We start from the raw sequence: 13,528 nt of genomic DNA on the forward strand, positions 1-13,528 counted from the left end.
TCGTTATGTTGTATAATTTTTTAAAAATATTATTTTTCTTTTTCTTCGCCCTCTCTCTCTCCTTTTTTTTTTTTTCCTTTTTCCGATTTTCACTTTCTCTCACTTTCAAAACCCCCCCCCCCCCCGTCCCCTCCCTCTCTCTCTCCTTCTTCTCTTTTTCCCCTATCTCTCTTTTATCTTTCTCTTTCTCTCTTTTAAAAATAATAATTGATTATCCTAATTTAAATTTAATTTTGAATTGAATATTATGGAAATGATAATTTTACTACTTTTTAAAATAGAGAATTTTTTCTTTGTAAGTACATATATAATGCATTTCTAACATAATAAGAAAATAAATATAAACAATAATTGAAATACATTTTGAATTCAATACACTATATATATTTTAAGCATTTTTCAATATACATTGTGAATATATAACTAATATATTTTATCTTTACTAAGAGAAAAGATAAAAACTAATTATAATAGATTTTGAATTCAATATATAATATATATTATAGGCATGTTTCAATACATATGGTGAATATATAACTAAAATATTTTTAATACAATAATATATTTTAGCACCGTTAATAAGAGAAAAAATTAAAAATAATTATAATATTTTTTAATTCAATATATTGTACATATTATAGGCATGTTTCAATGTACATGGTGTATGTTTAATTAAAATATTTTTAATACAAATGAATTATTAGTTTTATGTGTGGTTTCAAACATTTCAGTACTATTCAAAATAATTTACATTGTTAGAAATGTATTATATTTATTGAAATAATAACAATCGAATTCATATATATAATATTGAATTTGAATTGTAATACATTTTGAATTTAATATATTATACATATTATAGGCATATTTCAATGCACGTGGTCAAAATATTATTGTATTAAAAATATTTTAGTTATGTATTCACCACGTGTATTGAAACATGCATATAATATATATAATATATTAAATTCAAAATATTTTACAATTATCGTTTATATTTATTTCTTTTATTGGATTAAAAATACATTATATATGTATTTATATAAAAAAAATCATTTAATTTTAAGAATATTAAAATCATCATTTTTATAATATCTAATAAAAAATTATGTTTTAAATTAAAATAATTAATTATTATTTTTAAAAGAGGAATAAAGAAAAAAGAAAAGAAAGAGAAAAAGTATTTTTCTTTTTCTTTTACTGTTTCGGGTAGAGAGAAAGTACCAAATATACACACTATTAAAGCTATTAAAGTTAAGTTGTGTCATAAATGATAATAATTTTAAAGTAATATTAATAAGTGTAATTAACTAAGTAAATTATATTAGTTAAAGTAAAAATTCCAAAAGAATATGCAAAATCTTAGGACTTAGTATTCCCATATTTAAATGGTCCAGAATGATATCTTACTGCTAACGGCCCAACACTAGGACTGGCACCTAACAGATCCATCCATCTTAGCAACTTTATAGGTCTAAGTTCAGAAATGACCCTAAGATAGACTTGCCAATTTTTATAAGTTAAAATTATCTTTTAAAAATTATTTTTATTAAGCAAAGATAAAAATTCAAAGCCGAACATTATAGAAGACACTAGGTTTAGAGTCTATTTGGATTGATTTTTAGTTTTTGACTTGTATTTCTATAACTTATGGCTTTTTAACTTAATTTTATTATTTTAATTTTAAAATTAAATTCTTAACAGCTAATATTTTAATTAAAAACACTTAAAATAAGTCCATCCAAACAGACTCGTAATCTCGAGCAACATTATGGCCAAACAGAAATTAGGAAGGCCCAAACTTTATTGCATAATTTTAGAAGAATCTCGTGTTAAAGTCAAGATAGCAAGTGTAAGTAGGGTGGCCGAATTAAGAAGGCCCGTCCGAAAGAGGTGCGCAGGTGCATATTTTTCGAAGTCTCAGATAGTTTTACATATATAATTAGCTTATAATAAATATAATTATATTTTTATTTACATACAAAAATAGTTAAAAGTCATAAAAATAATACACTAACTATACAATATAGTTTACATATAAATGAACTATACACTGACTATATATTATGATACACTCAAAAACTTGAATATAACTTAACTATAATAAAGTATACATTAACTATTCAATCTCAACCAACTCAAAATCATCTCTAAACATGATGTCAACGACGAAAGAGAAGGAGGAGGCGGCAAAAGAAGAAGACATAGGCCGCCCATTCTTTTGGGGAAAAAAATAGGGCCAAAGGAGGAGGAGGAGACGAAAAGAGGGCCGAATGGCCATTTTAGATAGTCTAAATAAATAGGGCTAAAAAATGATAAGCAAATCTTATGCTGATATTTTGCATAATTTTTTAGCCAATTAAGAATCTACCCTAATTATTCAGTACAGTTATAGACTTGTACAAACACACAAATTTTATTTAAAAGAAGCAATAAATAAGTTCAATACGGTTAGATTGATTTAGGCGGTTTTTAAAAACCCATCGACACCCCACTTTGAATATAAGTTAAATCCATCTACATTACGTCTACGAATTTAAATCATATAAATACAATTTATGTAAAAAGAGTCTTTGCAGTCCAATTTGCAACTTCTCTTCCTCTCTTTTCCATATATATATATATTGAACTTGTAATGGAAGACTTGTCTAATTTGTTAAAACATCTCAAAAGAACAAAGCAGATTAAATTGCACGTATAAAAAGGAATTCACTCAAAAGGATGAGTTCGATGATGAGGTAAATGTAACCTAATCATATTATATTCACTACCATACACATTTGCATATTGCCCCACCCTTGAACAATTTTCTTTTACTGGGTAAAAATGTTCGTGCTGACCGAAAAAACAAATTATACAAGAGCTGGACTCAAACCAGATGATGTTTCCAAATTGGATGCATAGTCTCGAGCCCACAAATCGTAATGTATAATTTCCTCCAGCGACGGAGAAGACACCAGCTCTTCCCGATGCTTCGCGCATGTTAGCTCCACAATCTTGAAAATGTCCAAGTAGCTAATTCTGAAACAAGGACAATTCATCAGCTACAGTACTAGAATATCTCTTAAGAAAATCATGATGTAAAACTGACATCTAACTGTAGCTGAGCAAAACCACCTAGTTTAATTAAGTATACTCATTGGTGTGGCTAAAAAATACACATCCAAGGAGAAAAAATAGATCTATGTAGCAACTACAGCGGAAACCTACATGTTTAACATTCTATTGGCCAAACACGAATACTTAGCTTCAACACTAATGTCATCTTATGGATACCAAAGGCATCCTAAGCTATTGATAGATTTAAAAAAGAAGACATCATCTATTTGAAAGGCCCACTGAAAAATATCAAGAATTTAGTACATATAGATTAACTACTTGATTGATCCTAGTCAGACGCTTGCTTTTTCCCAGAAGGAAAACTTAGATATCTTACTATTACTAGACCTGACATTACCTATACTGTGGGGTTTCGAATACAATGACCTCACATCCCTTGAGCACCCATATCCTCCAGGTGCTATATTGAATCTTAAATTATTAGCAAACTAAATAATTGAAACACATACTGACCCAGTACAGATCTTGAATGTAAAAATACATACTACATACCTCTCACTAATAAATAATTCCACTGCTTTCTCATTTGCTGCACTCAGAACTCCAGTCATGGTCCCTCCAGCGCGCCCAGCAGAGTAAGCCAGATCCATGGATGGGTATTTTACATTATCAGGGGCTATAAATGTCAATGATTTGAGCCTATATCATTGCAATCATAATTATTTATACTAGATGGACAGGAAATGCTAAAGCTTGTTTCATATTTGAAAAGTAAATAAACAAAGCTATAAGCAAACATAGATCTCTAATGAGCTTAGAGAAATAAGCAAAATAAAATGTATCCACAAAGATAGAATGTTATTTACTTGCAAAGATCAAGGCGAGGCCAAGTAGTCTCCGAACAGTAAACTCTGTCGGGCCAGGATAAAGTATAAAGGATGGGCAAACGCATATCAGGCCACCCTAGTTGTGCCAATACTGACGAATCCTATAAATTACAGAAGGAAAAAAAAATTCAAAGCCGTCAATTTATGTGCATGGAGTTATCAACATATTCATCTATGATAACATAATTGATAGAATCTCAGAGCTGAAGGGAGGACAAATACAAGATTTTTACCTGTGTTTCCACCATCGAATGTATGATGGATTGGGGATGGATGACAATTTCAATGTTGTCATACTCAGCTCCAAAAAGGTAGTGAGCTTCAATAACTTCAAGACCCTGAGAACAAGCAAACCTTTAAACCTAGGCTAATGCAAATAATTCATAACATACTCTGATGGTTCACATATGGAATAAAAACTGGAAATGTATGAAGCAATGATCTAACAATAACAGTTGAGATACCTTGTTGAATAAAGTGGCAGAATCAACAGTGATCTTCTTTCCCATGTTCCAATTGGGATGCTTCAAAGCATCGGCTACTTTAACTTCTTTCAACTTCTCAACTGGCCAGTCCCTATCAGCGACAGTAATATCAGTTTTAAGGTTAACAAGATGTACATATCATTAAAAGAAAGATGAATAAGTTGGTTATTTATAAAACTTTTGAATTTTTTAGGGTACATGTGGGGATCATTTGGTGTAGAAATACAAAATAAGGGATATAAAAACATCAACTTTTCTGACCATTGTCACTTAAGATTTGAAAATGAAGTAGGCAAAATACATTTCGAGTAAATGTTTCAATAAAAAAGAGGACAACAGAATAATTTTGAATTCTTTGGGGTTGCAGATTGATATGAATGCTGCAATACGAGGATTAAAACTAAGATATTGAACAAATTGTATTCAATCAAAGTTCAAGATTTTACACCTGAAAGCCCCACCAGATGCAGTTAGTATAATGCGCCTAAGGGCATCCTCTGGCAAGCCTTGTATGCACTGAAACCGAGAAAAACAATTAAATATGTCTCCCTTGGCCTTGAAGAACCGAAGGGCGGAAATTTATTTTGGAAACTAATCAATGCAAAACAGAAGGTTGATAAGAGGTGCATGATGTACATTCACAAATGATCATACTCGGTAAGTTTTGCAGAAAGTTCTAAAGACAATCTCAGCCTCAAAGAAGTGTACCTGGAATATAGCTGAATGTTCTGAATCTGCAGGAAGAATCTTCACTTTATGCTTGTGTGCAAGAGGAAGGACAAATGGACCACCAGCAATTAAAGTCTCTTTATTGGCCAAAGCAATGTCCTTTCCTGCTTCTATGGCAGCCACTGTAGGCTAGTGAAGCAATCAAAGACTAGCAAAGATGAGAACATCTTCTGAATGATTCACATATTTTCTTGAATGATTCATTAGTTTTATATTAGCCGAAAAAGACAAATAAAGATGCTTTATCAAAGAGTACAGCAAGAAGAGCAATGACCAAAAATGTTGTTTCAGTAACAACTTAAACTACCATACTATGCTACTTTTAGCTATAATTGTTTTAAACATGATTATTGTATAGAAGACGAGAGCTAGCTCTGTTGAAGATATAGTCTTTTGTTTCTAGGTGACTGGAGTTATGCACGTTTATGTCTCCAAAGGAATCAAGAGTTAGCTGAATGTATTATTATCTCCTAACATGGATAGATAGAAGGCATTTTGGCTTCATTGAAGGGCTAAAATTTGAAGTCTTTCCAGAACTGCCACTATAAGCCAGAAAGCGACTTGGAGAAACCTTCTAGTTGATTTCTGATTATTACTTAAGCAGGTATGTCTTGTCTACAGATCCCCTCCAAACGACAACCTTACCGTCCTCCTTCCCGCCCACCCGCCCACAAAAAGGAAAATAGAAACAGGAAATAAATCACTTTTCACCCTCTCAGCGCTCCTCACTCTCACTTAGCTTTTTTAGAAAATGGATACGTATAAGGATATCTTGGCAGGAGTGTCGCCATAATTTGAAAAGATTCAGATAGACTAAAACCTCAACCTCACCTTTAAACCTGCGCAGCCAACTATTCCTGTAACTACAGTGACAGCATCAGGATGGCGGGCAACCTGAAACACATCACATACAACAATAATCAATATATTTCTTTCAAAAGTCAAAAAGTGATTACCAACAGGTGAAATGGACTTCTACTCGCTAAAGAAAAAGTTAGGGACGGTTGGACAAACCTCGATGACACCCTGCTCCCCAGGTATAATCTCAGGCTTGCCTTCCATATCAGCAAGAGCATCTTTGAGTTCCTCAACCAATGATTCATTTCTAACAGCAACTAGTTTTGGTCTGAATGTTTTGACCTACTCAGGGATAACAATTTTTATCATCAGAGCCATAGACCGAACTATACCTGACAGATAAAAGAGTCTGACAACAGAAGCTTGATGTGTTGGGTATCCGTGTTGAAGAACAAATATTTCCTTCATACTTGTGCAAACTGCGACCCAAAATATAAATAGCATATCATATAAAACGAGCTTGAATGATTTTCACCATTCTCTTAAGTGGATCATCCAAAATCAAATATGGAAAAACCATGGTAATAATTAGAACGCATAGCCCTGATATTTGTGTTTCAACATGGTTAATGGGATATGTCAATCAATGTTACTGCAAACATGACACGTCTAGGCTAGTAGCATTGGAAGGGCAGGAAATCAGTGGGTGGAATGAGGTGGAACCATTTTATAATTGAATAGTCATCATATCTTTAAACAACACCAGACGTGTTATAAACAGCAAAAGCCACATAATGCCTCAAAATGTTAATACAGTGATACAACTAATAAAGCCGAGAGCTTGGATGTCTTTATACTATTCAGACTTGACATTTCATGGTCTTTTCCACTTAAATGCACTAAACGAGTACTAACCTGATCAGCAAGAAGGGTCACATTTGAACCAGCAGCAAGTGCAACGACTCTAAACTTGTCCGGATTCTCAGAGACTATATCCAACGTCTGCAGACACAAACTTAGAATTGAAGCAACCAAAAACTTAAACAAAAGACAACTGGCATTTTTATGTTGTAAAAAAAGTAATAATTTGCGTTGATTTATTGGAAGGGCTTCCTGTATACTAGTATACAAAAAGTAGAGAATCAAAACAAAATTTTGATTCTCTCAACTAGCAAACAACCTATACTAACTGGAATTTCATTCACCCAAACAAAAAATACACAAAGAAAAAGAAAGAATAAAAAAAAGAAGCAAAAGACAACTGGCATAATTGACACAGTAGCAAAAGCAGCACACCACTAATAATAAAGAACAGATAGAAAAGATGCAGAATGGAATCTAGGTAAATTTGAATCTCTTCATCCTCTTTTAGAGAAAACAGTTGAAATTTTGGTTGACAGTGTAACTGCAAGTAACTAACACCTACAAAAGCTAGAATCAACCAAGACTCGAAGGCAATTTTAGTTAGTTTATTGTCTTTTAGCCTATTTCAAGATTCACCAACCTGAGTTCCTATAGAGCCAGTCGATCCAACAATTGAAATAGGCTTTGGACCATCCCAACTCTGCCGTCCTGGCTCAGCAACAGCCCTTCCAGACCAGGCAGGACGTGGTGGCGGCTGTGCTGAACACTGAACCTTCTTAGCAAATGTCCCACTGCACTCCTTTCTTCTGATAGACAGTCCACCTAAAGCATCCCACAAAAAAAAAAACACAAAACCCTTCAACCCCAAATCAGACAAGCATAATAGAAATGAGAAAATGATTATTGCAGCAAAAAAGGGGGAAAAAGATAATCTTTTACCACCCCCACAACTCAAAATTGAAGAAAATAAAATAAGAGATACTCAAAGGAACAACTTTCAGCAAAGTTATCCAAATCCAAGAATCTTTTATATGGGTGTAGAAAGAAAGAGAGAACCTGAGAACTTGAGATGGTTAAGATTGTAGCTGGACTTGCAGGTATCCAAGAAAGAGATTGTCTTAATTTCAGGAGGGGAAAGCAAATTGAGTGCCATTTCAATTCCTATTGATTACTCCAACTACTGGAGTGAGGAAAAGAAATTCAGCTTTTAAAAGAAATAAAAAGGTAGTAATTTACAACAATCCCAAGTGCAATCTTTGGCAATTCAGAAAGAGATGGGGGGGGGGGGGGGCCTGGGTGTCTTGTTCTGGCTAACGTGCGTTATTTGGGATTAATATGTGGCTGGCACGAAGGATGCACAAGTACCTCTCTTACAGTCCAAAAAAAGTTGGTCAAAGAAAAATAAGGAAATCTCTTAATTATAAATGTTTAAAATGAAATAATGGAAATACTTCCCCTAACTTTCGGTAAAAAAGTATCATATGACAATTCAATTTAAATATGTGAAATCCAAATTCTTAAAATTTGTAAAGTGTTAGTTCGATGAAAGGAAAGTATCATATTCACAATCTAATTTAATGTGTTACTCAAATACATTTAAATTCTTAAAAGTTGTACTATGTGATAATAATATTATAATTAAATTGAAGAAAAAGTTAAAAATCATCTTTTTTTTACTTTAAATTTAAAATCATCTTTTTTATTTCATATAATGCGTTAGTAGTCCCGCGAAATTAGAAATGTAGGTGCCGTTTTAGAGGCCATTTGAATTGGCTTATAAGCTGTTTTTAGTTTTTTTTGAGTGTTTGACTGACCAACTTAAAGTCATTTTGTCCTTAAAATAAGCCTCAATAAATAGTTGGGTTTATTTGGATGAACTTATTTTAAACAGTTTATAAGTTGAAAACAGTTTATAAGTCAAAAAAAAAAGTTGATCTGCACCTATTTTTTCTTTTTTTAACTTATAAGCTGCTTAAAAATAAGTCAATCCAAACAGGCTATTAGTGTCTTCCCTAAGTTTCATGTGAGAAATATTCTCTCAAAAGACAAAATGTTACCCAAAGTCATGAAATTCATAACTGTTCATTGCCTTTTCATGGAAATATGGAAAGGTTATTGAAACTTTAGCTCCCGATTACCGCCTGCATGATCATTGGCAAAATGACCATCTCGAAAGTCCTGTTTTCACCACTTCTGTTTTCACAAAGAGTACTAAAACCGTAAGTTTTGGGCGTTAATTTTTTTAAATAAGTTTTTGCTTTAATTATTAGTATAATGATATTTGTATTTTATGATATTATGTTTCTTTAAATTGTAGTGATTTTTTCTAAAATATATAAACAAACTCTTATAAATATTTTTTTAGATAATATGTTTAAAATTGATAGGATAGAACTTTCATAGCATTGTGTTTATGAGACAATTTTATTTATTTCTTGTCATTACTCATACACTTTTTATCCTTCTTGTTTTTTTAAAATATATAAACAATAATCAGTGAAAATATTAATTGAGGGCGTGGAGGACTAGTAAATGTGAAGATGGATGATGAATTCATTTTAAAGTTTATTTTGGCCATTATCATTTTTGTGTTGTTAGTTATTGCCTTTCTCAAATAGTAATTATAATACTTTTTTCTATATTATTTGTTATTAATACATTTCTCAAATAATAATTATAATATATTTTCTATATTATTGGTTATTTATTACTAAAAATTATTTGTAAAATCATTGAAATTTTTACTTTTGCTTATTTTCTTAGTAATAAAATTATAAAATTGAATATGCATGAGATGTACGCCCCGTAGATCCATAGGACTTACGTCCTATGTCTCGGGGCTAACACCTTGCCTTGTATTATATAAAACGTCTCGTCTCACATACCCACTTTTTAAAACACTGATCACAACTGATCAAATTTGATAAAATTAAATATCCATAAATTACAATAACATGGAATAATGCAAATATTTTTTCCCTTTATAATATCCTACAATGCCATTTAACTAAAACAAATATACTCATTAGGTTTATCATAATCACGTGATGACACTCTTATTATGAACATACCTGTAAAAATTTGTATTTTGATTTCATTGAACAATTAAGTTTGGGCATTGTCTGTCAAAGGGCTCCAATACCCAAAAATTGCAAAAAAAAAAAAAACAAAAAAAAACAGAGCAGATTGGATGGGATAAACTTCTATCCTTGCACTCCTAGGTCTAGGTTTTGTTATGTCGTTTTGATGTAGTAGAGGATGGGTTTGCACACTGCTTGGCTGTCATGTCATATATTAGTATATTTTGACATTGTACACCAATAGCTATTTGGTAATGAAAATTATCTTTTTATTGCCCAATTTTTTTTTAATCCTTCGTATTATATTATTCACGCTCTAAATTTGATGTCACATGATATTTATTGACCTAGAAAAGGCCTATGACAAAGTTCCAAGGGAGGTCCTATGGAGATGCTTGGAGGCGAAATGTTTACCTGTGGCATACATTAGAGCGATTAAAGACATGTATGATGGATCTAAGACCAGGGTAAGGACGGTAGGGAGGACTCGGAGCACTTTCCTGTTACGATGGGGTTGCACCAGGGATCGACTCTTAGCCCGTTTCTATTCGCCCTGGTGATGGATCAATTGACTAGACAAATACAAGGTGAGGTGCCTTGGTGTATGTTGTTCGCAGATGACATAGTCCTGATTGACGAGACTCACAACGGAGTTAACGACAAGCTGGAGGGCTGGAGACAGACGTTGGAGTCTAAAGGATTTAAATTGAGTAGGACCAAGACAGAATACTTGGAGTGCAGTTTCAGTGGCCTGCCGCGTGAGGCTGACGAGGAAGTGAGGCTTGGTACCCAGGCCATTCAAAAGAAAAGAAGCTTCAAATACCTTGGGTCTATTATACAGGAAGATGGGGATATCGACGACGATGTTTCACACCGCATCAGTGCAGGGTGGATGAAATGGAGGCTCGCCTCCGGAGTGCTGTGTGACAAGAAAGTGCCACCAAAACTCAAAGGCAAGTTCTACAAAGTGGTGGTTAGACCGACCCTATTGTACGGGGTGGAGTGTTGGCCAATCAAGAAACTTCATGTCCAGAAGATGAGAGTCGCGGAAATGCGAATGCTGCGGTGGATGTGTGGGCACACTAGGATGGATAGAATTAGGAATGAAGATATCCGAGACAAGGTAGGAGTGGCATCGGTGGAGGACAAGATGCGGGAAGCGAGACTGAGATGGTTTGGGCATGTCAAGAGGAGAGACACAGATGCTCCAGTGCGGAGGTGCGAGAGGTTGGCTATGGACGGTTTCAGGAGGGGCAAAGGGAGGCCGAAGAAATATTGGGAAGAGGTCATTAGACATGATATGGCACAGTTGCAGCTCTCCGAGGACATGACCTTAGATAGGAGGCTATGGAGGACTCAGACTAAGATAGTGGGCTAGGTGGCCGATCGGTTCTCCATAGTAGTCGTAGTCGCGCTCATTTGTCTTAACATAGGATTTTGCATGGGATTACTGCTTATATTAGTTGGCCCAGTCTACTTTGGGTATCCTATTTTATCTATAGTAGTTAATGCCCTTTTATCCCCGATCTTTCCTACCCTGACTTTATCGCTTTATCGCTCTCATTATTTATATCTTTATATTGTCTGTTATATGCCTGGCTTTACTGACCTATGTCTTGTTTTTCCTTGTTTCTCCTCCCTTGTTCTTCTTTCTTAAGCCGAGGGTCTTTCGGAAACAGCCGCCCTACCTTTTAAGGTGGGGGTTAGGTCTGCGTACACTCTACCCTCCCCATACCCCACATGGTGGGATCACACTGGGTTCGTTGTTGTTGTTGTTGCTCTAAATTTGATGTCAAGATGTTCAATGCTAGACGTGCTCATTATTCATGCTGTAGATTTGATGTCAAGATGTTCAGTGCTAGAGTACTCATTGATAGAGAAAATTAATCAGTATCTCTTACACAATCATACAATAGTATATAATATGAAGACATGGGCAAAGTTAAAGAACGCCTATCAAAGAATTACGACCTATAATATATAGTAAAAGATGTTGAATCCTTATCTTTCTTGATATATTTATTTTTTATATTTTAAATTATATTAATAAAAATTCTGGCTCCACTATGAAAATGGCATAAATAATAAGATATTATATAGAATAAAATCCATAAGATGCCGGCGGTGGAGGATTAAAAGGGGCACAAGGAAGCATGACGACGAATTGAGAATCATTCACATTTAATGGACTGCATATGCTATATTTGTTGAAGCAAATATATTATATTCTCGCACTTTATTAATTTAGATTTGTTTCTTTGGTTTTGCCTCAATCACTATGTGTAATTATGTTTATTTAAGGTACTAATTGAGAATTAATTTGTCGCTCTTATTCCTTCTTAGAAGATTCCCCACCTAGATAGTCAAATGCATTATATTTATTTCATCTCGAGTGTGCGATCAGCTTTATATTTATTTTAAATGTTATCTAATTATTGAATGTAATAATTAAATATGAGTACCAATGTGTAAAAGCATCTTTCCTAAAAGTGAAGATTTTCTCTTGATAAGAGGCCTATATCGTTCTTAATTGTTCACTAAGTGAAGATTTTCTCTTGATAAAGAGAGCTCTTTTTGAAGATTTCTTTTGTTTAATTAATATTGTGTGAGCATATAAACATTTAGATTTTTTGCTCCTTTTTCTTTTTGCTCTTTTTACACGTTCGGTGTTGAACGCCCAAGGGAAAATTACGCCAGGAAATGAGATTTCTTTGTCCTCTTACCATTTGAACATAAGAAAATGATTAAAAAAAATTAAAAAAATTATGTGTAAAAAAAAAGAAATTGTAAAAAGATCAAGAAACGAGAAATATTGTAAAGGGCTAGGAAAAGCACTTCTCCCAATGTCTTTAGATAGTTTTATTTAGTATAAAATATGTAAACAGTGTATATATAATGTTTACTTTATACAAGACATATATATATATATAGTCTATATATAATATACATATTTATATACAATATATATAATTAAAAAGTTTTAGATAATATATATTTCGATTATATTGATAAACGAGATGGCCGAAGGATAAAGACTGGTGTGACGCAGGCCTCAGATGGCAACATCAAAGTTCCATTTTTTGTTTCATAGTTAGAATTGTTGGCTGCTAAATCCCTATTCTAATTAATTGGCGTCAGTAACATCCGTCTAAAGTTATGTAACCTAATTGCCTAATAAAAAGAAAGAATAATTCTACAGCATTTACTGAGAGAAAAGACAAAAGGGAAATATATCGGATTATTCAAAGCATACCAAAATAATCAGTAAATTTGTTGAATTCAAACCTTCTTTCTGCTGGGTTTTAATATATACTTGTAATCATTTAACACATTCATATTATTTAAGCTTAAAAAAAAGTGAAATTCTGAAAAATTTCTGTCTTATATATACTCTTCTTCAAATTCTATATTACATACTTTTTTTCCTATGAAATATTGGAAATCCCTTGTACCCTTTCGAGTTGCTAATTTGTTGGGAAAGGTGCTCCAAAGTTATAATCTGCAATTGACTTATACTATAAGAAGAAAATCTTGATTATACAGCACTGGGGAAAATATGAGCTTTAGCCTTTATGTTCCTATTTTATGATTCAACCTTTATTTAAGATTACATTAAACAACTACA

At 33.0% G+C, this 13,528-nt stretch overlaps 1 protein-coding gene across 1 annotated transcript; it reads right to left on the minus strand.

Moving 5' to 3' along the window:
- Nucleotides 1-2,666: 2,666 nt before the first annotated feature.
- LOC129894547 (1-deoxy-D-xylulose 5-phosphate reductoisomerase, chloroplastic) lies at nucleotides 2,667-8,166 on the minus strand. Its single transcript, XM_055970247.1, has 12 exons — nucleotides 7,880-8,166; nucleotides 7,464-7,645; nucleotides 6,875-6,961; nucleotides 6,176-6,301; nucleotides 5,993-6,055; nucleotides 5,141-5,290; nucleotides 4,881-4,948; nucleotides 4,412-4,523; nucleotides 4,181-4,285; nucleotides 3,927-4,048; nucleotides 3,613-3,759; nucleotides 2,667-3,021 (listed from the first exon to the last, which is right to left on the minus strand). The coding sequence occupies exons 1-12, from the start codon at nucleotides 7,974-7,976 to the stop codon at nucleotides 2,853-2,855; spliced, it is 1,428 nt and encodes a 475-aa protein (XP_055826222.1). The 5' UTR covers nucleotides 7,977-8,166; the 3' UTR covers nucleotides 2,667-2,852.
- Nucleotides 8,167-13,528: the final 5,362 nt, after the last annotated feature.

This window comes from Solanum dulcamara, chromosome 7 (genome assembly GCF_947179165.1).
Source record: "Solanum dulcamara chromosome 7, daSolDulc1.2, whole genome shotgun sequence".
In the NCBI taxonomy this organism is placed as follows: domain Eukaryota; kingdom Viridiplantae; phylum Streptophyta; class Magnoliopsida; order Solanales; family Solanaceae; genus Solanum; species Solanum dulcamara.